General features: G+C 49.2%; 1 protein-coding gene across 1 annotated transcript in view; it reads left to right on the top strand.

Moving 5' to 3' along the window:
- Positions 1 to 24099, top strand: part of LOC147701678 (uncharacterized) — a 415435-nt gene that overhangs the window by 386630 nt on the left and 4706 nt on the right. The window contains exons 7-8 of the mRNA XM_086930313.1: positions 7043 to 7300; positions 14134 to 14201. Of these exons, the coding sequence (XP_086786439.1) occupies positions 7043 to 7300; positions 14134 to 14201 (326 nt within the window). The remainder of the gene's footprint in view (positions 1 to 7042; positions 7301 to 14133; positions 14202 to 24099) is intronic.

The following is a 24099-nucleotide window of genomic DNA, read 5'->3' on the forward strand; positions in this document are numbered from 1 at the left end:
AGGCCTAAAAACCAGGGTGGTGACCAAAAGAAGGAATCAACCAAGCCTCAAGAGAAGGGTGGGAATAAATCTTCTGATCAAACCCCAGGGCCCCAAAAATCCTCTGAAAAGGGTGGGCCCCAAAATCCTTCCAATACCCATAAGAAACCTTATTGTCATTCCTGCAAACAGGTAGGCCATTACAAAACTGACAGCAGTTGCCCAAGGGCCAACGACAATAAGGAGAACATACCCCCAAGTAAAACTTCCCAGCCTCCTGTTACTACTAGTAGTAATCCCCCAGGTGGTGGGAGTGCCCCCAAGAATCTGGGTGCATTTACTTTGGGAGTTCCTGGGGACTCTGGCCTAACCAGGTCCCCAAACTTAGATACTCTTGTCTGTGAGACTGGCATGGGGTTTGCCAACTTCACAACTTGTCCCAACACTTTGGGCAAGTACAGAGAGGAGCCCCTCATCAATGGTTCAAAAGTTGAGGCCTACAGAGACACAGGGGCTAGCATCACCATGGTGGCTGACAGCCTAGTTCCCTCAAGGCAACTTATACCTGGGGCCACATACCAGGTAACGAACATTGATGGAGTACAGAGAGATCATCCCATAGCAGTGGTCAATCTCAGCTGGGGAGGTGTCACTGGCCACAAGAGAGTGGCAGTGTCACCAAACTTGCCTGTGGATTGTCTACTGGGGAATGATTTAGAGATCTCAGACTGGGCTGAGGTAGAGCAAGAAACCCATTTTAAAATGGTAAACCTCCATGGTAAGGTTAGTGGGGGCAGTGATAGCCACAGCCCCAGTCCAAACTGTCCTCCCTGAACAGGTCAGGAGGGCTGTGCCAGTCACAGCCCAATCTCAGACAGATTCCTTCCCTGAACAGGTTGGCAAGGCTGTGATGGTCACAGCCCATACCCAAACTGAGTTCCTTCCAGAAAAGCTTGGTGGAGTTGTGATGGCCACAGCTCAATCTCAGACAGATAATAGTGTTGTGAAGCCGGAAACTATGGATCACTCCACTCAGACAGAGAGCATTGAGGAGGAAGAAAAATCTCCCTCCCACCAGACTTTAGGAAAGGATCAGCCTCCTCAGGGAACTGATCTGACCCCTTGTGAAGGAACTGCCCCAGAGGTAGTCAGGCCTAGCCTGGCAGAACTCCTGATGTCAGTGGACCCTTCCAAGGTGGGACCCAGTCTGGAGCAGGTAACTTGCCCCTCTCTACCCTGCCTCAATCAGCCGAGGGCTATAAAGGTAAGGGAGGCCAGTGGTGGACCCCAAAGGGCCCCCTGTCCAAAAGAACTCCCCAATCAGCAGATTAAGGGCACTGAAGCTAGTAATCCTAGCCCAGTGAAAAGCAAACACACTCCTGAGGGATCCCCCTTAAAATTAGCTAGGGACCTCCCACAGCTGGACACTGTTGGGCACAGCCAAACCTGGGCCTAAAAACCCCAAACCTGACCTGTCCCTCCAGTAAGCAAAACAGAGGGACTCAGCCTCCAGCTTTAGGTAGCCAGAGGGTGACCCTGAGAGCTCACAGCAACTCAGTCCTGGAAAGAAAGGCACATATGGTGGATAGTGATTGGAGGAAGTTGAGCCCAACCTTAGTGGAGCCTCACTTCAGTACTCCATCCCAGCACCAGCCTTTTACTTTGCCAAAACACACCACAGGTAGAGATTCCCTATGGTGGAGACCCTCAGATACCCTTATGGTGAGGGATTGCTTAGTGGACCATGATACAGGGGGTAACCATGCCAGTACATGTACCACCTCATATGGCCACTTAGGCAATAAAGGCTTACCTGGCGAAGGATAGCCTTATCTCCTTTCGTTTGGAGGGGGGGGGGGGGGTTTATGTAGGAGGGTGGATACCTGACTATGGTTACCCCCACCTTTTTGCCTGGTGTTTTGCTGGTTTTCCGACTTAGTTGACCTGGGACCCTGCTATTCAGGACCCCAGGCCTACTGCTCTCTCTCTAAAATGGATTCCATGTACCTTAGGTACATATCTAATTGGATACTGAGTCACCTTATCAGTCCCTGTACAGTATACCTTAGGTACCCAGGGCATAGGTGTACCCAGGGCCTTCCAGGGGCTGCAGCATGTATTATGCCACCCCTGGCTGGCCATCCAAATCTGACACAACTGGCTGCAAAACAGCTGGGGCAAGGTGGTGTAATCACCCTTTGCTTTAGATATAGTATACCTATATCTAACCCTAAAATGGACACATGTATTACTATCAGTCACTCCTATGGCAGGCCTTATCAATCCTGAAGGCAGACTGCTTGGAATTATGTGAGATGGTGCTCTGGCATGAGCTGAGCCTGTCTGCAGCTTGCGGAACCAAGTCCTAATAGCTGTTCCATGATAACGCGTACCATATACTCTTAAGTGCATTATAATCCTCGCGGTTATTTGCTCTCTTTGGTGTCGCTTTATCAAAACATGTCGAGTAAGGTGTCATACGAATTGGAATACTAACCCCTCGCCAATTCTGGCGACGGGGTTAGCATTCCACCCTTCTAGAGGGACACAACATGTATGTAACTGTGAACCCCGGTTAAAGTTAACTCGAGCCTCAGCATCACAAAATGGATGCTGCCACCACAGACACAAGTCTGACCTCCTGCTTCTGGGAGTCCTTCCAGTGAGGAGAGCTTGGACAAAGGGTTTCCTGTCAGGGGCGGTGCTAGCACCATCCCAGACAGGGTTTTGTGTATCCCAGGTAGGCACGGCTGAGAGGAAGGTGACTGCAAGTGGCACCCCGGTGCTCACTGTGCATATGCCGGCTTGAACCAGTTCCAGGGGCACACCAGCCCCTGAGCTGGGGAAAGTCCGGACAGGGGAGAGGGGTGTAACCACCCCCCTTCCTGGTCCCACCCATGGGCAGGACCTAGTCGCGTGCCAGCCCCTTTATTTAGTATAAAGGTAGGAGCGGGCCCCATCCCAAATTGGATAATTCTGAATCTTGACTACTTTCCACGAAAGAACTCTTGAACCTTTCTGAAGACTCTCCCTTGTGGCTAAGGAGTAGCCACCCTGCACCAGCGGGCACCATCTAAGCGCATGCGGTTTGCTGCAAGTCCATCCTCCGGATCAAGACTGCCCTGCTCGACGAGACCCAGATTCCCTGCCATCTCTGACCTCTACCTACATCATCAGCCCAGCTGAGATTCGTGGGTGTGACGAGACCCGAGGGACCGGCCATCTTCAGAACCTGCACGACGCTTATCCAGCACGACCGCCGAGGGATCCTCGAGTGAGTGCTTTGGGGTTTGAGAAGCCCTAACCCTGAGCAGCTCCAGCACCGAAGTCCAGCCCCCCAGCATCCACGAGATCTGCGTGGGGCCCTTCTGCTCTTTGCTGCTCACCGCGTTGTCCGGCCACTTGCCTGCTGGCTTGTAGCCCTCCTGACGACGAACCACGACACTTCCATCGCTGGTCTGGTTGCTCCAGACTGGCCCTTGCTCCCCTCCAAAAGAGGAGCACCCCCGGATCCTCCTGGTCCACTCCAGACGCCATCTTGTCTCCACCGCGTGGGCTTGCCTTTGCCAAAGCTTGTTGCTCCAATCCTGGTTTCAGCAGCGCCGACAGCAGACACCTTCGTGGGACAGCTCGCACCTCCATCCTGGTCGCCGACAACGCCTCCTGGTCCGAGAGACTGCAGAGCCCAGCGTCGCCCACTCACCTGGTCGAGGTGACTTCATCCGGTGCCATCCTGGTGCCCATCTGATCACTGGCTAGTGATCAAGAACTGAGTCCCCTCTGCTTTCAGGTCATCTTCAACTCAGATCCAGGCTTGGATCACATCGAACTTCATCACTGGTCGCCTGCCAGCAACTTCTTCTTTCAGGCTCCATAGACTGTAACGAGGATTCCCGACGTCTTTTGAACCCTATGCAGCCGCAGCCCCTGGGCGAGGTAACGTGAGCATTTCGGTGCTCCAACGTAGGTTCACTATCTAAGTGTCCAGATCCTTTTTCGTTTGCAGCCTAACTAGTCGGATTCGTCAGATAACACTAACTTTACGAAATCTAGCATCCATAGACTTTGTCCCGCATCCCGCGTGAGAGCGCACACTCTGCACCCGATCTTCCTAGGCCTCCTGCTCCTAACCTGAAGGTTCTGTAGTGTAGTCCTAGCGATCCTAAAGCCTCTGGATCCAGTTACTTACCTGCTAGTATTTCGCATTCCACTTTTGTAGTATATGGTTTTTCGTGCCCCTCGGGCATTTGTGTAAATTGTGCAACTTAAAGTATTTTCCTAAGAGTTTTGTTGAGTGCTTAGCTCCCTGACTCAGAAAGAGATCAGGGTAGACTTGTTATAAATAAATATCCTTTTATTTTCATAACAACTTGTGTGGTGTCCTTTCACTTGGTGTTCAAGGGGTATATGTGATGGTATAACAGCTGGCTTAACACGCCCTCTAGAGTTTAGCCTAAAGACTGCTCTTGTCCATGCTACTAGGATAGCTGGTCTATAAGGTTGACTTACAACCAATCATCAATAAGGGGCGTTTGGAATGATACATAGTGATCAATAGAATAGTGAGCACTGCATATCAGGCCAACTTCTCACACACACTGGTACTTTTCCCACTACAGTAGATATTCTAGGGGAGTGGCCATATTAGTCCATAAGCGGGTGCCTTTTGTTTACTCCCACAGCATTGCAGACAAGGAGGGTCGATATTTGATTGTCATGGAAGCACTTTTTGGATATAAGATCACACTGGTTGGGGTTTATGGCCCTAATGTTGACCCCCCCTCCTTTTTTCGCGACCTACAGGTACAGCTCCTCAAGATAGACCCGGGATATCTGATCATGGGCGGGGACTTCAACTTACTGATGACCCCTGATAGAGACAGCACATCCTCCTCCCCGGACACCAAAACTGGGTCCTGTTCAGTCCTTCTGGATATATGCACCCGTTTCTCCCTGATCAACATCGAGGCACAAGTGCACCCACAGTCACAGTCAAACCACATCTTGGACCTCTCCCAATAGTGCTTCACAAGCAACCACAGCTCCGAAACCACTCCCCGCGCTGCTACAGATGACATCCACACCCTCCTAGACCGAGACAAAACTGCTGCCCTGATCCTCCTGGACCTCTCAGCCGCCTTCAGCACTCTCTCCCACCACACCCTCTGTATAAGACTCCACAACGCCAGCATCCCTGACAAAGCCCTAGAATGGATCCGCTCCTGCCTCATCAGCCGAACACAGATAATCAGACTTCCACTATTTAAATTAGAACCGCCAGAGATCAGCTGCGAAGTGCCTCAGGGATCCCACCTGAGCCCCACCCTCTTCAACATCTACATGGTCTCATTTCCAGTCATCATCAGAAGCCATAGACTCAACATTGTTTCCTTAACCAATGACACCCAGCTGATTCTCTCCCTCACAGATGACCCCACAGCCTCCAAGAACAACCTCTACAACGGGATGAAGGCAGTCGCCACCTGGATGAAGGACATCTGCCTCAAGCTTAACTCCGACATGACCAAAGTCCTCAACCTGGGCTCCATCCCCTCCGCCTGGGATGACTCTTCGTGGCACGCAGTGCTCGAAACCCCCCCCCCCCCCCCACCCATGGACCATGCATGAAACCACTGCATTATTCTGGACTCCTCACTCTCAATGAACCACCACATCAATGCCGTTTCGTCCTCCTGCTTCCACATGCTCTGCCTGCTTCATAAGTTCTTCAAGTGGATCCCCACCGAGTCCAGGAAAATGTTCACCCATGCGCTCGTCCGCAGCAGACTCGACCAAGACAACACACTCTACACTTGCTCCACCCAGTCCAAAAGGAGCTGCAGAACATCTAGAATGCCTCCGCAAGACTCATCCTGAACACCGCACACCAAAGCCACATCATAGGCCTCCAAAGAGACCTTTACTGGCTACCCATCAACAACATAATTACCTTCAAGCTCCACACACAGACCTACAAAGCCATCCACAACAACCTCAACCACAGTCTCTCCTTCTACACTCCCACCAGGCATCTCAGCTCTGCTCTACTGGCACTGGCCACTATCCCACGGATCCACAAGACCACGGCTGGAGGAAAATCCTTCTCCTACCTTGTTGTCAAGAACTGGAACTTCCATTCCTCTGCACCTCATAAAAGCACCAACGCTGCCGCAATTTAGGAAGGACCTCAAGACCTGGCTCTTGGACTGAACTGCACCACTCAGTGGCATGAGACCCCCACGGGTAAGTAGTCGCACTTTATAAGAAACCTTATTGACCATCATTTCAATCTTGCACCAACCTCTCACTTATGCACCTAACATGAGTTAAGTCTGACAGGGTGAAACTTCTAAATCCTGTCTTTGCAGTTGATCTGTAGATTTTCATACAGTTTTCTTTAGACTAAATTCTGGCAAACTGAGATTCTCCATAATCCCTCTAATGCAGAACCACTTTGCCCATCCAATTTGGGTTCTGCCACATACATACGACTATCCAGAGACTAGATAACATTGTTTAATGGCACTGCAAGGAGATGATGCAGTGAAAAGCGGCTTCTTCCATCTTAGGTAGGGTTGGGCATTTATGGCGTAATTCTCTCTAGCGCAATTACTGCAAAATCATTCGTCATTATGCGTAGTTGTGTGACAGTGGTAATTTAACATTTAACACCATTTTGGTACTGCAAAATGCACTCTTACTTCCAAAATGGGCCCAGGATGCTTTTTGCACTAAGAAAATGGCATCAAATGCTACCGGACACAAACTGCAGTAGCCAGAAGCGACTCGCTCTTCCTTAATTCATTGTTCATGAGCTCCTGTCGTTGGATTTTTGCCCAAAATTAATTTCCATAATTTCACATCACAAAGAGTAATGTGTAATTACTAAAATTACTCTGATTACTCATGCATAATTTAAAATGTTCCCAAGCCTAATCTTAGGTTGGTCGGTCGATGTACAATCTACTATTGTTCAAACTGGTTACTAGCTGTTGTAGAGTTTCTTGGCCTAGAACACAATACTCCTACTTAAGTGCTTCTCTCCTTCCTCTTTATGTTGCAGACATTGGGCCAGCAAGAATCAGATGTTACTCATCATCTGGGGGCTACACATTGAGTGTTCACTTAGAATGTCCATTGAAGCCCTTCACTGGGCTGTGGGTTCTCGTGGATGGCAACTACACAGCATATACGACGACGTGTGGCGAGGTTTCGGTCAATGGTCTGCAGCCGGCGCACAAGTACCAAATAGCTGTGGAGTTACTGTCGCAAAACAAGACCATTCTATCCCCATCTTTGACATGTGAAATGGACGGCACAGGTAATGTGTGATTGGTAAAGGTATTGCGAAGCATGGCATCAGGCATTAGGTATATTCGAGGTCTTAGGCTGTTGGGAGCTAGGTAATAAGGGCATAACCTAGGCATAAAACCACATGAAGATGAGGTTTCCATGTGACCCAGTATTCTCAAGTACTTCTGCACTCCACATGCACCACTACCACCACAACACTCTTGAATCTCTGCAGTCACACCTTGAAGGTACTGGTTCAAGTGGGGGCAAAGGAAAATTGTCATGAGTTGTGGCTGGAGTTCAGTCTCTAGCCACTGACCTCTGGGTTTACTCCTTCCTTTGTAACAACTTTACAGTGCAGTTGATTGCAGCGAATACAAAAAGCACAGGAAGTTATTAGCCATCACAATGAATTCCACTTGTCAACTGTATTATACTTGCCTTTAAAGAACATTAGTGTGATTTATCCCCTGTGGTACTGCAACTCAATGTTCGAATCTTTAATATGACATCTTGTGATTTTTTTCTTTAACCTGCTATACTTCTACAACTCTTAGATGAGCGGTTTTCGGAATCAGCTGTAGTGATTTTGGATCAAATATTTTGAAAACATGAACTCAGTGGCATTCCTTTGGGGTAGATGTAAATGACTGCCCTAAGGCTATTATACCTGTATACGTATGGCCATTTTCTACTAATAATCCTCTGGGCTAGATGTAGGTATCCAAATACCGGTCGGTAACGGACAAAAATACCGATTTCGGCCGTTACCGACCGGTATTTGGATACTGAGATGTAGGGCATCTTGGTGGTAAATAACGAATCCTTAAAGCCCTGTAGCACTGTTTACAGTGCTACCTACATTATAAAATACAGATTCGGTAATTTTACCGAATCGGTAATTTTACCGAATTGGTAAAATTACCGATTCGGTAAAATTACCGAATCTGTATTTTGTAATGTAGGTAGCACTGTAAACAGTGCTACAGGGCTTTAAGGATTCGTTATTTACCACCAACTATTAGTTGGTGGTAAATAACGAATTCCTATGTAAATGCAAATATGTGCATTTACACCTGTTTAAGTCCTTACAACAATATCCAGGTGTGGAAAATAGCATTAATCCCCGTCACGAACCCTTATGTTTTATATATCTTAGGTTTGTAAGTCAAAAACATGTAGTGGGAGCCACATTCTCTTGAAAAGTCCATGCTACAAGTTCGAAACTTGAATTGGTGACTGACCCCACAGGTAACTAATTATTTATAGCTATGCAGAATGTGTAGCCTTCCCTTAGATTCAATAACCCCCTTATTTGGGGATCTATTTCTGCAAAATAAAAATTTCAGATGGCTCTGACACACAGACTGTTTTTTCTCCCCTCGCATAGGGGTTGTGGCCTACTGCTCTTAGCCAGACTGCAATATCTCGCATGGCAGTCCGAGGCAGGACAAACATGCTTCAGAAGGAGTGGGCATTCAAAGGCCTTGTTCCACTGGCTCTGTGGCAGATGGGCTACTGGGTGTTAGTATTGTGATGGTGGCGCCTTCAAAGGTGACTGCTTGCCTCCCACTTGCTGCAGAGGCCTCCTCTGACAGCTTTCTACACTTGCCAAGCTGTGCATGCTCACTACTCTAATTGCAGACTGCAGCTCTGGCTTGTAACCTGGCTGTTGGTCAGCTTGGGTTCTGCAAACTCACAAACAACATAGAGCCTGGACGTGGGAGGTCCTGCTAGCACATAAACATGTGTGAGTGTGTTGTGATGCTTCATCCAGCAAGGAAAGAACAACTCAGTAGACGTAGGCCATATTCAGGTAAGTTTAATTGCAGAAAGCAACCTGGCATCCGACCACCTCGAAAGCGCAGAACAACTGACAACTATCGAGTGTCGTGTACCAGATGTTCCACACGGAACACAGGGAAAGAGCAGAGCGTGCGGAGAATCCTATAAACAGGTAAGATTCCAACATAACAGAGTGCAGTAGAGCAAAGTGTGGTGCAGATAACTGTTGTAGTATTAAAGAATACTAATACAAATAAAATATGAGTAGCAGGAAGATTTATTGTAATAATAAATCCTAGGTAAGAAAAGTGTGGCTCTCCCCTTGGCCAGTCCAACAGCAACTGCCAGGGAAGAGAACATCTGCACATAGCTAGAATGTAGAACATGGCAACACAGGAGTCTAAACTCTATAATGAAAATAGAAGATTACAACACATCCTCTTCTCTTATATAATAAAAACAAAAGAATTAAAAAGAAAAACAAAAGAGGTGAGAAAAAGAAAACTGCAGATTTAGTAAAGCACATTCTATGTAAAGTACATTCTATTTACAAACATAATCTTTCAAGTAACTTGGTGGATGACAATTTCTAAACAAACGTCCCAGACGAGGACAAGAAGAATCAGAAGGGGCAGAAGGAGGAGGAGCAGGAGCATCACCCCCTCCTTGCACATTAAAACGAGAAGAACTCACAGTCTGGGAATTTTGAAGAAAATCATCATCTGACATAGATAAGAAGGTGTTGTTGACAGGAAAGTCACAAGGTGAAGAATTTATACCATTAACACCATTTTTCTTTGGGTACAAGGCAACTCTTCTATAATTCCATTTTTCACCATTATCTAGAATTACCCCATACGGCAAAGTGACCTTCACCCTGAAAGGTCCAAGAAATTTAGTAGAAGAAGTGGGCCTACCAGAGCGTATTTTAACCAGATCTCCAGAGCAAATTCTCCTATTATAATTGGATTTATTTATGATGCGATCTTGAGATGCAACTGAGGATGAATTAGCAGAGACATCTTTGCCAGAAATAATGTCTCTCATCCAAGTTGGAACAAGTTTAGTATTGGGTAATTTCCCACGCATCATTTCAAAAGGAGTCTTGCCTGTAATACTATGTACACTGGAGCGATGTGCCCACAACATCTCTGAAACAACTGAGTCCACGTCCTGCCGACTAGAAGTTGCCATCTGTATGGCACCCTTAATCAGACGGTTGGCCTCTCAACCATACCATTACCCTGTGGGTTGTACAGGGAGGTACGGCTATGTTTAATTCCACAACTTGAAAGGAATTTCTGCATCTCATCTGATGTTAGTTGTGTACCATTGTCCGTTAAAAGAACTAACGGTATGCCCTCTTCTCTCCATATGCATTTCAAAGCACGAATAGTGGTGGAAGTAGTAATATCCTTGGTAAATTTAACATTCATCCATCTTGTATGTACATCAACTACAACAATACCAAAACGCAAATTTTCTTTTAAACCATTCATTGGTCCTATGAAATCTAAGCATATGGTATGCCATGGTTGACCTGGATCAGTAATGTGTCCAGAGGAAGCTTGAACACCAACTTTCAAACATTTATCGCTCTCCCTACAGACCTCACATTTGGTAATCCATGCATTCACCTCTGTATCCATGCCAGGCCACCACCAATTCATTCTTAGTCTCTGCTTAGTTCTTGTTTGGCCTAGATGTCCTTCGTGAGCCAACATAATTAAACTATTTCTCAATAAAATTGGTGGGACAAATAAGTCACCACGCATAATCACTGTATCATCAAATAGAGAAAGCTCGTCTAGAACCTTAACAAACGGTCTGTTGGTAACTGACACTGTGCTTTCTCTTTTACAACCTGTGAGTATCATTTTCTTTAGCTCAGCCATGGAACCATCTGCTGACATAGCATCAATCCACTCACTCTTAGTCAAAGCTCCTGGCTCACATATACTCAACACATCCTGCACAAACGCAACAGCACCCTCATTCTGCTTCTTCAGCACAGCCACCTCATCAACTGTCTTCCAGTCCAAAGACAGTCTTGATAAGCAATCTGCTTGAGTGTTTTTCCACCCCTGAATGTACTCAATGTTGTAACAATATTCTTGTATGCGAGAAGTCAGCCTAGCCAACCTTACAGAACACTTAGCATCCCCACCAGGTAACAATACTTTAAGCAAAGGTTTATGATCAGACTTCATGGTAAACTTCGACCCCCACAGATAGCTCCTGAAATATTCACAGGCCCTAGCAGCAGCCAAAGTTTCACGTTCTATCACGGAGTAATTTTTTTCCGAAGTTGTTAAACTCCTTGATGCGAATGCCACAGTCTTCTCTTGACCACTATGAATTTGTGCCAAGACGGCGCCTAGACCTGTTGCACTGGCATCTACAGTAAGGACAATGTGACGTTTGGTATCGAAAGGTGTGAGAATCCCTGCTTCACAGATGTCTCTCTTGATGTTTTCGAAAGAGGCCTGCTGTGAAGTACCCCAAGAGAAACTAACACCCTTCTTCATCAAATGTCTCAAAGGAGTCGTCTTTGAGGAGAAATCCTTAACGAACTTGGAATAATATTCCACCAATCCTAGGAAGGATCTAAGCTTGTCCTTGTCCGATGGGACAGGAGCTAACCTAATGGCATCAACAAGATTCCTTTTGGGTTTTACACCTACATCCGAAATCTCATAGCCTAAATAGTCTACCTTGTCTACTAAGAACTTGCACTTATCACGTCTAAGTGTCAACCCTGACTCTCTAATCCTTGACAAAGCCTCACGAAGGGTGAAATTGTGCTGGGCAATTGTGTTACCAAATACAAGAATATCATCTTGAAAAAAACCAATGTTTTTTACACCCTTGAACAATTCATTCATCATTCTTTGAAAGATGCTAGCAGCAGAGCAGAGACCAAAAGGCATCCTGGTACATTGGTACACACCCTCAGTGGTGATAAAAGCGGTAAGGGGTTTAGAGTCTGCATGTAATTTGATCTGGTGGTAGGCGTTCTTCAAATCTAACTTAGAGAAAAATTTACCTCCACTCAAACGCTAAAATAAGCTCATTTATATCAGGGAGTGGAAAACTATCCACAAATACACTCTGATTGAGAGACCTGAGGTCAATGCAAAACCTAAATTTGCCATCCGATTTCTCTGTGATCACTACTGGAGAAACCCACGATGAACTCTCAACAGGCTCAACCACCCCAGAAGTAAGCATTTCTTGGAGCATCTCTTTAACAGCTTCCCTAGCCACTAAAGGTGTTCTTCTTGCTTTGTGCTGTATAGGGATAGCATTGGGTTTTAGAATTATTTTGTGTACATAACCTTTAAAACACCCTAACTCATCTTTAAATACATCTTTGATCTCCTCCAGAATCTTATCTAGAGGCAAATCATCTACGACCATGACTTGAGTTGGAGCTCTCGGGTTTACAGGGATGGACAGATCAAACTGGTGCACCCAACCTAAAATAGGTGGACCGTCACTGGCTATGTAAACTTTACCTACAACAGATCTGCCTTTGAATTCAATCACTGATTTCATATACCCAACAATGTTTATCGTTTCCCCCTGATACCCTCCAGGATTGATATCTTTAGGTAACAAGGCACAACCGGGCCATAACCTATCATAAGTGTGTTTCGGAATAATGGTATACAGTGAACCACAATCAACCATTAAATCTACAGGAACATTGTTAATCTTAAAACTTGCTTTAGGTCTATTCTTTCTACGACTCTGAATATCCAGATCATCACAGGGATCATCAACAAGTAAAATACGATCAACCTGTGGAGAAAAATCATCATTAGCACCAGAAAAATAAGCATTGTGAGTTATTTGGTCATTATCCTCATCAATGACTGCTACACGTTGCTTAAAAGATTTCCTACACATGTTAGAAAAGTGACCTTTTCGTCCACATTTCAAACAATTCCTGTCTACAGCAGGACATTTACGAAAGTCAGCATTGTGAGATGAGTTCCCACACCTAAAGCAAGATCTAACTTGCTGTCTTCCTCTTTGGGAAAATCTTCCTGATCTTGAGACAGCTGCTACATCAGTAACTGTATTTGACACAGATGAGACAATTCCACTGCTACCTTCTTTCTTATTCAGCTCTCGCATACAATATTGAGAGTGTTCTAGTACTTTGGCTATGTCTATAGCGTCCTTCAATGAGGGATTCTTAGCAGCCCAAAGACGTTCCTGTGTTTTCTTACATCTGCATTGCACTATTAGTTGATCTCTTACTAACTCGTCAGTCATTGCTCCAAATTTGCATTTAAGAGACAATTCTCTGAGTTTGGATACAAATTCATCTATAGATTGGTTTTCTTCTTGCCTGTGAGTATAAAATTGGTAGCAATTCATAACAATGTTAACTTCTTTCGCGAACCTCACTTTAAGACGTTTTTTTGCTTCAAGGTAAACATCTTCAATAGTATTACCAGTTGGTAAGATAGCTACAGGTAAGTACTTAAAAATGCGTTGACCTTCCTTGCCTTATGTTATTCAGAAGTAACGCTTTTTTCCTTGCAGCACTAAATTTTGAACCTTCCAAAGCATCCAAGTAGTTCTCAAACATGGGTAGCTAATCCTCCCATTCTATTAATAAAGGTCCAGGAGAAGCTAGAAAAATTGGAGGAGTTATAATTGAGCTCTGGCTCTCCATAACATATTGTACAGGAGTAACAGTACATAATGAAAATAGAAGATTACAACAATAATTTATGTGGCTCAGAAATGTGTCCTTTGTTCCAGTCACTACAAACAACAGCACAATTTAAGGAATGTTAATAACTTAACTTTCATATACAACATTTCTTTCTGGGAACTACTTTGATGAAGCTTATGCCAGTAGACTCAATGTGAATGGTCTGCTCATACTTGAATATGCACCAGTCTGCATGCAGAAACAGGAATCATTACAGTGGAATTCTAAAGAGGGCAGCAAGAGCTAGCAATTGCAGGCCCATGAGTTGTTACTATTTGAATGGTATGTGTTGATTCTTTCCAAACCTGCTGTAACCACATCTCTGTTTCTGATTCTTGTCACAGGAAATATTATTGCAATTGCACTTGGGGTCCTCCTGCCTGCAGTTCTCATTGGATGGCTCATTTTTCATGTAAGGACGAAAAAGGGCTAGGAAGAATGTTTGGATGTTGTGGGTTAAGTTACTGTACCGTGACAGCCATCTTGGTTTACCTCAAAGCTGATGGCTGAGCAATGCAAGGCGCACATGTCTCTTGTGGCGATCCTCCCTCTCGATCCTTCTCTCTCTCAGTTCCGCAAATAAAGGGCTATAAACACACAGGCCTCGTTATGAGCCGCCCAGTAAATGGCTGCATTTTCCCCACAGTCCAGCTACCAATATCAGGGGTACCAGTGACACCGGGGGAGGGGAAACTCTGAGCGTCCACCAAACAAAGAAGATGGACTGGGGAAATAGTCATTCTGGGTCTAATTCCCTGTTAATTCCTCATTGCGGGGCAGACTTTTTTCCAGATGTTTTGACTGCTTTTCCCGAAAGCTATGAGTAGAAATTTTTAAATTCATACTGTTCATGTGAATCTCTTAGTTCCAATGGGGATGATATCTGCTGTTACCAGCCCCATCAGAACTGAGAGGCAGCTCATAATGAGGGCCAGAATGTCACTTTGGTAATGTCATGATGCTGGCCTCTTTAGGTTTAAAGTATTTTATTAAGGTACAAAAAACATGGGGAAGGGAATAGGAGGTCAAGCGAACATACAATACAAGACGCGAAACATTGCAGTGATTCAGAGGGAAAGTAGGAAGGCAGGAAGCCCCGGAGGGCAACAAGGCATAAGTCATAAGGCAATAAGGCAGTGCAAATGACCCTCCAGTAGACCCCCATTCCCCGAGCAATGCCGAGCTAGAGTAGCGTCCCGCAACACAGGAAAAAAACACACCATCCCTCCAACCCCCCGTCCCCGGAAAAATAGAAGAAAGAAAAACAAAGGAGAAAAAAGGAAAAAACAATACCCCAACGTCCTCGTCCGAAAGTCAGCATTAGAAGCATGTAACCCCGCCTCCCACCCCCAGCCCCAAATTCCTGATCCCACCACATTCACTCCGCTGGAGCCGCCGGCGGCGTCAGCCGAAGGAGTCGCAGGTACCGTGGACATGTGAGCTCGCGAAATTCCGTGGACAGCAGTGCTAAAAAGGGGTGCCAGAGCTCTTCAAATTGGTCCACATTCCCAGCCACTGTTAGCGACATCTTCTCCATACCCAGCACCTGCCAGAGCCTGTGTAGCCAGCCAGTGATAGAGGGGGCAGTGGGGGTACGCCAGAGTACAAGGATGTTTTGAACCGCTGAGCCTAGCGCAATCGCGATCTGTCTACCCCTGCGGGACTTCAGCGGGTACATCAGGTCATTGGGGAGGCCTAGCAAGACATACGCAGGGAAGCGCGGGAGTTCTATCTCAAAATGCCTGTCTACCTCATCCAAGACCTCCTTCCAATAGGCCGACAGCACCGGGCACTCCCAAAGAATGTGCGTGAGGGTACCTTCCTGTCCGCAGCCGCGCCAGCAACCTTTATCGCCAATTTTGTGCATCTCGTAGAGCCTCTCCGGGGTGTAGTACCAATAAGTGGACACCTTAGTAAAGGTCTCCGTCAGCCCAGTGTGGTACGCAGAGTGCCTCGCCCGATACGCGATCCTGTCCCACTCCTTGTGGCTCAAGGTCCTGCCCAATTCCCTGTGCCAGCGCTCTCTCCCTGGGTTATGGTAATGAAACGGCGGGGGTTCGAGAAACTTATACAAGTCGGTGATAAGCTTGGCATCCGAGGTCCGGATCACCAGCCATCGCTCATAGGGCGTAATCGAACGGGCAGCGACGTCGCGCACTGGGGGTTGAAGAGCCCAGTGGCGAACTTGCATGTAACGCAGTCTGTCCCCCTCCGTCAGGCCAAACTCCCGTCGGAGCTGCCGGAAGGGGAGCACACCCTCCGGCCCGTAGATCTGGAAAAGTGCCCTACAACCCGCGCTCACCCAGTGGGAAAAGGCTCCCGGTTCCAGGCCCGGAGTGAAGTCTGGATTGCCAGCAATGGGAGTGAACGGTGATGGAAAAGTGGTGAGCTCACGAAGCTCACACATCGCGTCCCACACTCGCAGCGGAACTCGGGTGATAAAGGAGGCGTAGAGATTAGGCGGGCGGTGAGTGCGCCGCAGGAACGGGACTTCCTGGAGGGTACGGCCCGCAACTGCCTGGTCCTGAAAGAGCCAGTGCTTGTCCGATTCCCACCGGCTCCACTCCACCAAATATCGGAGTTGCGCCGCCTGAAAGTACTTCCGGAGGTCCGGGACACCGAGACCCCCCGCCTCCGGGGCAAGCATGGAGAGGACCCGCTTCATTCGAGGCTTACGGCCCTGCCACACAAAGCGGGAGATGTCAGCCTGCGCCTGCCGTATCCAACCTACAGGGGGCTGGAGAGGTAGAGCGCGAAAAAGATACAGGATCTGAGGCAGTATCGTCATCTTCACCGCTGCGATACGGCCCAGCCACGAGAGCAGGCCTTTGTTCCATCGGCCGAGTTCCTCCTTGATCTTTTTGCCCAGGGAGGAATAATTAGCTGCGACCATTGCAGGTAGGGAGGGTGCAAGCAAAATCCCCAGGTAAGGCACCGTGGAGGAGGACCATTGCAGAGGAAAAAGACGCTGGAGGTCCCGCCTGGTGTCGACAGAAAGTGACACATCCAGGGCAGCCGATTTAGACATATTCATTTTGAAGCCCGCCACGCGGGCAAAGGAGTTCAGTTCCTGGACGCAGGCAGGGAGCGACCGCTTGGGGTCATCCAGGGTCAGCAAGACATTGTCCGCATATAAGCTGACAGTATGTGTGTATTGCCCCATCTTCACCCCAATAGCGTCCGGGTTATCGCGAATCCTCTGGGCAAACGGCTCCATATATAGGGCAAACAGGAGCGGCGAAAGGGGGCATCCCTGTCTCGTGCCGCGCTCAATGGCAAAGCTGCTGGAGCTGTGTCCATTGACACGCACCGATGCTGACGGCCTCCTATAACAATTAAAAACCATAGTGCGGAACTTCTTGCCGATCCCCAGTTTCCGGAGAACCAGCTCGAGGTACGGCCAATGAACCCTATCAAAGGCCTTTTCCGCGTCGACCGACAGCAGCATCCGCTCCCCCGGGACGCGTGAGGCCTTTTCTAGCACGTGCGTCACCCTCTTAGTGTTGTCGACCGTCTGCCTGCCGGGTACAAAACCGGCCTGGTCCGCTTCCACCAAACCTGGCAGGTGCAGACCCAGTCTGGCCGCCAAGATCCCCGTGTAAAGCTTGAGGTCCACATTTAGAAGCGAGATGGGCCGGTACGAGCCGCACAGAGTCCGGTCCTTCCCCGGTTTCGGAATAACCGACACAGTCGCCGAGAGAAGGTCCGGTGGTATGGCTCCCGGTTCAGAAAAGGAATTGAACAAGCGAGCCAGGAGAGGCGCGACAGTGGGACAAAAGGTCTTGTAAAACAAGGCCGTATAGCCATCCGGGCCCGGGGCCTTGCCGTGCTTTAACCGTGCAATGGCGGAGATGACTTCCTCCACATGAATGCTCCTCTCTAGGTGGTCCGCCTGGGCGGGATCCAGGGCAGGGAGGGTTACTGATTCCAAATAGGCCTCAGCCTCTCCCGGTGGGGAGGGCTCTGCAGCGTACAGCGCCTCATAGAAGGCACGGAAGGAATCCGCCACCTCCGCGTCACCGGAAACCGGGACCCCATCCGCTCCCATCAGCTCCTGTACTACGTTGCGTTGCTGCGCAGCCCTGAGCCGGTGGGCCAGGAGTTTACCGCATCTGTCTCCGCCGGTGTAAAAGGCATGCTTCAAGCGCAACGCCGCATACTCCGCCCGGTCCAGGTCCAACGCAGAGAGGAGTTTCCGCGCCGCCTTCAGCTGCCTCCAAACTCGAGGAGCCCCCGTCCGGCGGTGAACCTGTTCGAGTTCCCTGACCTGCGCCGTTAGTTCCTCCCTCTTACGTTGCCGCTCCCTGTTCTCCGCCGAGGAAATGGAGATAAACTCCCCTCTGACAACCACTTTCAAAGCCGCCCACTGCGTTGCTAGCGACGTGTCGGAGTTGTCATTATGGGTCAGGTACTCCTGAATGACCTCCTCCACTCGCTTCACCACCGATTTCTTATGGAGAAGCGTGTCCCGAAGCCGCCACATCCCTCCGGAGGGGGGGGCCGCTGGCCAAGCAAATACTCCGGAAACCGGTGCATGGTCGGACAGGGACAAGACCCCGATGTCTGCCGCAGTGGCGGCCGAGCGAAGCGGTCCGCTCACCAAGAGGTAGTCCAACCGCGAGTAAGTGCGGTGTGCGTGGGAGAAATATGAGTAGTCCCTATCGGCGGGGTGCATGGTGCGCCAGAGGTCATGCAAATCCATCTCTGCAATCTGGTCCTGTACCGCTCTAGAAAGCTCCCCCGTCTGCGGAAAGCGCTGGGCAGACCTATCCAAGGTGGAGTCGAAGACCATGTTCAGGTCTCCCCCCAAAATGACGTGGCGATCGGGCGAGGCAGTAACGTCCACCAACACAGATTCCAGGAAGCGATCCTGGTGGTCATTTGGGCTGTACACGGAGCCAACCGTGAAGGCAACACCCCCCAGACGCATGCGATACACTAGAAGCCTCCCCTTCTGCTCGGCATGTTTATACAAAACCTCACCCCTGAAGGAGCTGGCTAGAAGAATGGCTACCCCCGCAGTCTTAGTCGCAGCCGAGGAAAAGAGTTGCGTGGGGAACTTGGCAGAGCGCAACCTATGGCAATCTTTAGAGAGTAAATGGGTTTCCTGCAGGAGGCAGATATCCGCCTGTGACCCTTCCAGCAGGGAAAGGATCGCCCTACGCTTCACAGGATTATTCAGACCCTTAACGTTAAGGGTCACTACTTTCAGGGACGGCATCGCTCCCAGGGACGCAAAGCGCTATGCAGCAAGCGGGGGATCAGTGGAAGGGGCGCGCGGGGCAGGGGCGCAGGGAATGCCAGAGTCGGCTTCGCATGTGTTCGGACAGTATCGGACTGGACCCCCCCAACACCAAACCAGCTCTTGAACCCCCCCAGAACCAACCCATGGCAACCAGCCAAAACCAAAAACAAGAAAAAACACCCCATTGTCTCAGTCTAGCCCAAGTGGGCGAGTCTGTAGAAACCAGTCAAGTGGACGTCCAGCCACACACCTCCAACCTCTCCCCCCCAACCCCCAGCCCCAACCCAGCATCGCAGACGCTAAGAGTCTCTCCCCCCGGAGAAAAGTTAGGCCGTCTGGGCCACGCCATTAGATTCAGGCAAGTTCCTGGCCGCAGTCCTCAGGGCCTCCGCCATATCCGCTCTGATGGTAGGGGAGTCAGGGCGACTCGCTGTTGCTGACGATTGGCGCCTCCTCGATCTCCGTCGGCCCCGCCGCTCGGGGCGCCTCCATGCGGGTGTCGCCCCTTCTTCCTCTGTAGCTGTGAGTCCCAGCACCCCACAGACATCTTGTAAGGAGCGCAGCTGATGTAACACCCCATTCCATCGGAAAATAAGACGGAAGGGGTGACCCCAGGAGTAGGCCGTCTCATGCTCTCGCAGAAAGTCCGTAGCGATGCGGAAAGACCTGCGCTTCTGCAGTGTGATGGCGGACAGGTCTTGATAGAGCGCCACAGGTCGTTCTCGGAAGGACAGCGGCTGCTTCCTGCGGGCCTCTGTCATAATGCGCTCCTTCAGGGGGAAATCCGTCAGGAATGCCAGGATATCAGGTGGGGGTGCCGATGACTGGCGCTGGCGGCCCACCCTGTGTGCTCTGTCGATGCGGATCGGGAAGTCCGCTCCTTCTCCCAAGATGTCGCGGAATAGGTCCTGCAGATAGGCCACCAGGTCCGCACCCTCATCCGCGGATGGAACGCCTCGCACCCGGATGTTATTCCGCCTGGACCTGTTCTCGAGGTCCTCAGAGTGGGCCTGGAGCTCGACACATTGCTCCTGAAGGCGGAGAACGTCCTGCTGGAGATGAACTATCTCATCATCACGACGCTGGGCCGCCATTTCCACAGTGTCGACCCTCTCGCCCAGGCCCTCGATTTCTCTGCGCACTTCACGGACCTCTCCGGCCACCTCGGTCTTGAGAGTCTGGAATTCCTCCTTGAGGGAGCTGAATAAGTCCTCCATGAAGGACCTCGTGACTGGTGGTTCGCCTCCGGTGGCGTCAGTTGAGGCCCGTGAGGACCCCGGGGACGGCTGCGTCCTGTCCCGCAGTTGCTGGGCCCTGCCGAGCATGTCCGGCAGAGTGCGATCTCCCCGTGCCGCACCTCGTCTCCCAGCCATCCTGGCCTCCGCGGTGGGTGAAGCCTAGAGCTGGCCGCTGTAGATGCGCCCAGCCACTCGTGGGCACCAGATGTGAAGACCTCGCCGAGGACAGGGGTAGTGCTTCACAGGCGACAAAATGGCGGCACGGGCCAGGGCGAGACAACCATCGAGCCAGCAGGGCGATAATCCAGGTTCAGGTCGGAGGCTTGCAGCTGCGTGCTTCCAGGGAGGACGGCAGATGCATAGGCACCAGGATGAACCGAGGCGCCCGTATGGCAAGGGCGTGGGCGAGGGTCACCAGTGCCAGCTCCTCAATGACAAGATGGCGGGAGGGCGGAACCCAGGAGGCCAGCCCAGGCCAGCAAGTCTATGGGCGACCCTCAACAGCAATGGGTCGGGAAGGTGCAAAACCAGTGTCCCCCGGTTTCACCGGCTAGTACGCCCGGTTCGGTCACCGCTCACACTCCACCGTCCCCCGCTTCCAGGCTCGGGGTCCGCAAGGCGTCACACGCCGACACCCATGGCAGGGGGATAAATCGCCGATGTCGGTCTTGGGTCTGTCGCCCAGCGATGACTCTAGCCACAAGGGCGACGGCCAGGAAGCCTCCGCACTCCGCGGAGTCCGTCGAGTCCGCTCCCTCGGGATCCGCAGCTTTCAGCACTCGGCCCAGCCGAGGCACGCGGACAGCGCTGCAGTACGCTCCGCCTCCAGGCCCTTCTCCTCGGGGCGATCCAGGCTCCACTCCTCGCCTCGGTCGTTGAACAAACTTTTCGGGGACTTCCCCCGGGGCAACAGAAGTCAAAGTGGCATCAAAATGTGCCCCAAGAATTCCGGCACAGTTCTCTCGCCCGCAGTGCAACCGCGGGGGGAGAGAAGCTCAGAAATCGGGGCTCGAGCTGAGCTGGGCCGGAGGAGCTACGGGAGGAAGCGTCCGCTCACCCCGCCATCTTGGCCACGCCCCCGCTGGCCTCTTTAAAGTACTCTGTTTCACAACAATAATCTTAGTGACAATGCTTCTCTTCCCAGTATGTCTGTTCCTTGTCTTTTCTCTGTATCTGCTTCCCGTGCTGCTTCTATCTCTCACCCCTTTTCACTGGATTCCTTTTCCTTCCTGATCACAAATCTGTGCCAATTTCACCTTGCTTTATGTCCCTGGTTTCCTCCTCCTTCCTTCCCAGTCTCTGCCCTTTACCTTCTCACTCATTCTTATCTCTCTCTCTCTCTGGGCTCTTGTGGAACGCCACAGGGACCTTTATCAGTCCTCCTCTCACAATCCACTTCCCCTTTGCCCTTTTGATGCACTACCAATGTCTAAGGTGTGGTTCATGCAGTTTGCATTTGTTGGTAGAGTTGCACCCTGCACTTCCAGTGAGGTATCGTATAACGGGAGCCATTTTAACCTGATCACGCTCTCCACTCGTGGGTACTCATGTCTTCAGCGATTAGTATATGTTCCTTAGAGGGAGTACTTCTCACCCAGAGTGCGTTCATGGGCAGAATTAAAGCTTCCCTACTTTCCCTCCTTTTGTCTGCACGGTTAGATTTGATGGTTCCTCCAGTCTCTTCGCTTGACTCCCTTAGTTTTCCTGCCTTTTGTTTCTGGGTAGATTCAATGGCTCTCTCTGTCAATTTGCTTGCGTCAATTGTTAGATTTGATAGTTCTCTATGGACTCCATGCCTATCTCTATGGTTAGATCAGAAAGCACCGAACCGTTTATTCCTCCGTTTTGTCTCCAAGGTCAGATTTGATATTTTCTTCTGTCTCATTATTGGTATCCATAGTACGACGTCTCAATGCGTTCTTCAGTGTGTCCACAAAACCATGGGCGATTCACTTGTTCCTTCTGTCCACCGCAGACCTCTACCCCTGGGTATTCATGATTAGAGTTTTTTTTAAATAAAGAATTTCGATTTTTTTATTCAAAACACAATTATTTCACCCTGAAATGCACTGAGGTTAGTCAGTCATTATCAAGGTGAGGTTTGATAGTTTTCTCTACCTGTTTCTCTTGTTAGCTCTAATGGGTTTCTTCACTCTCTCCACCTGTCTTTATGGTTAGCTTTGATAATTCTCTTTACTTTCTCTTCCCATCTCCATGGTTACCGATCACATTTGGCTTGTCTCTCACATCCTGTCTCCATGGGTTACTTTGATTGCTGTCTTCACTCTCTCCTCCTCCAGTCTCCATTATAGATACATTTGGCCCTTCAGTCTCTTCTGTCTTCATGGTTAGATCTGATGGTTCCTAGTCATCTTCACAGCTCTCTCTATGGTTAGATTGCATAATCGCTTTCGGCCTGTTTTCTTTAAATTTACTTCCCGATCTCCATGGGCAGCACCAGTGATTCCTTCAATGTGTGCTCCTGTCTCCACCACCAACTTCCATGTTTCACTGCAATCTCTTCTCTTCTCTCTCAGACTAGAAAAGCATTGTTTTAGTCTCTCTTTCTGTCCCATGTCTAGATATAAAGGTTCACTCCATCCTCCCATCCTGTGTATATAGATTCTGTGACTTCTGTGATCTCATATTGCAAAACAACATTTACCTGGCTAGCATTTCCCCCACTTTCTGCAAAACACATTCCCATGCTGCCATTACATCGCCATAGTAGGGCTGCCTTTCCCTGATAACTCTATACATGCCATGGCTGGTGCCTGTTCATGAGATCCTTAGCTCCATGGCTCGTAGGCCTGCACCCTGTGATTCTTTTTCAATTTGCACGGTAGACTTGATTGAAACATTTGCTCCTTCGCCCTGTACTTGGGTGTCCTTGTCCTAATCTCTCTCTTCATATCTCCACTGTAGGTCTGATCAACACATCATTTCTCTCTGGTGGTGCTGCCTGGGCCCTATAATACATTATTGGATTGGTGACGGTACAACGCGTACCGTCACAACGCGTGCTGTTACAACGCGTCCCTTACAACGCAAGTCGTTACCACGACTTGCGTTGGGGGCGCGGATATCGAATAGTATAATTTACTATTCTAACACCAGTCCCCGTGGACACTAGGGAAGGTGTTGGAATAGTAAATTTACTATTTTTAATCTTCTAGCGCCCTCCAGCGCAAGTTGTGGTAACGACTTGCGTTGTTACGGACGCGTCGTAAGAGCACCGCGTTGTAACATCCGCGTTGTAACGGATGTTTCCCTACATTATTACGTCTGTATGGCAAACAGTTTTAGCCAAAATGATCCTCCCATTCCTGTCCCCATGGTAGGGTTACTCATACTCTACCTCCACATGCGTACATTGCAGATTTGCTGGGCTTATGATACCTCCTCTTGTCTCCATGGTAGTGTTGACTCCTCCCACTAATTTATCCTCAGGTTTGCCAGGCAGAATTGGACAAAAGAGTCAACCCCACTGTAGTGTAGTTCCTATATTCCCAATAGGCTCTGCGCATTGGAATAATATATCCTATAGATTAGAGGTAGGACTAAGGTGGACTAGGTCTCTATCGAATATACTAAACTTAATAGTGAGTGCCAGCTAGCATAGAGGTCATTAGAAACGTTTTCGAATTCACAAGAAGGGATTTGTTTCTGACAACCGCATAAACATAACAACTTTGTTTCCCAAGAATAAAAAATATATCTCTAGAGTCGCAGAAACAATAGATAAGTATTTTGCTCAGTCAATCGTACATGCTTCATTTCAACAGAGTTGCAGAGAAATAGAGACAGGCGTTTTCAATAAAAAGGTT

Source organism: Lissotriton vulgaris, chromosome 7 (assembly GCF_964263255.1).
Source record: "Lissotriton vulgaris chromosome 7, aLisVul1.2, whole genome shotgun sequence".
Classification (NCBI taxonomy): Eukaryota; Metazoa; Chordata; class Amphibia; order Caudata; family Salamandridae; genus Lissotriton; species Lissotriton vulgaris.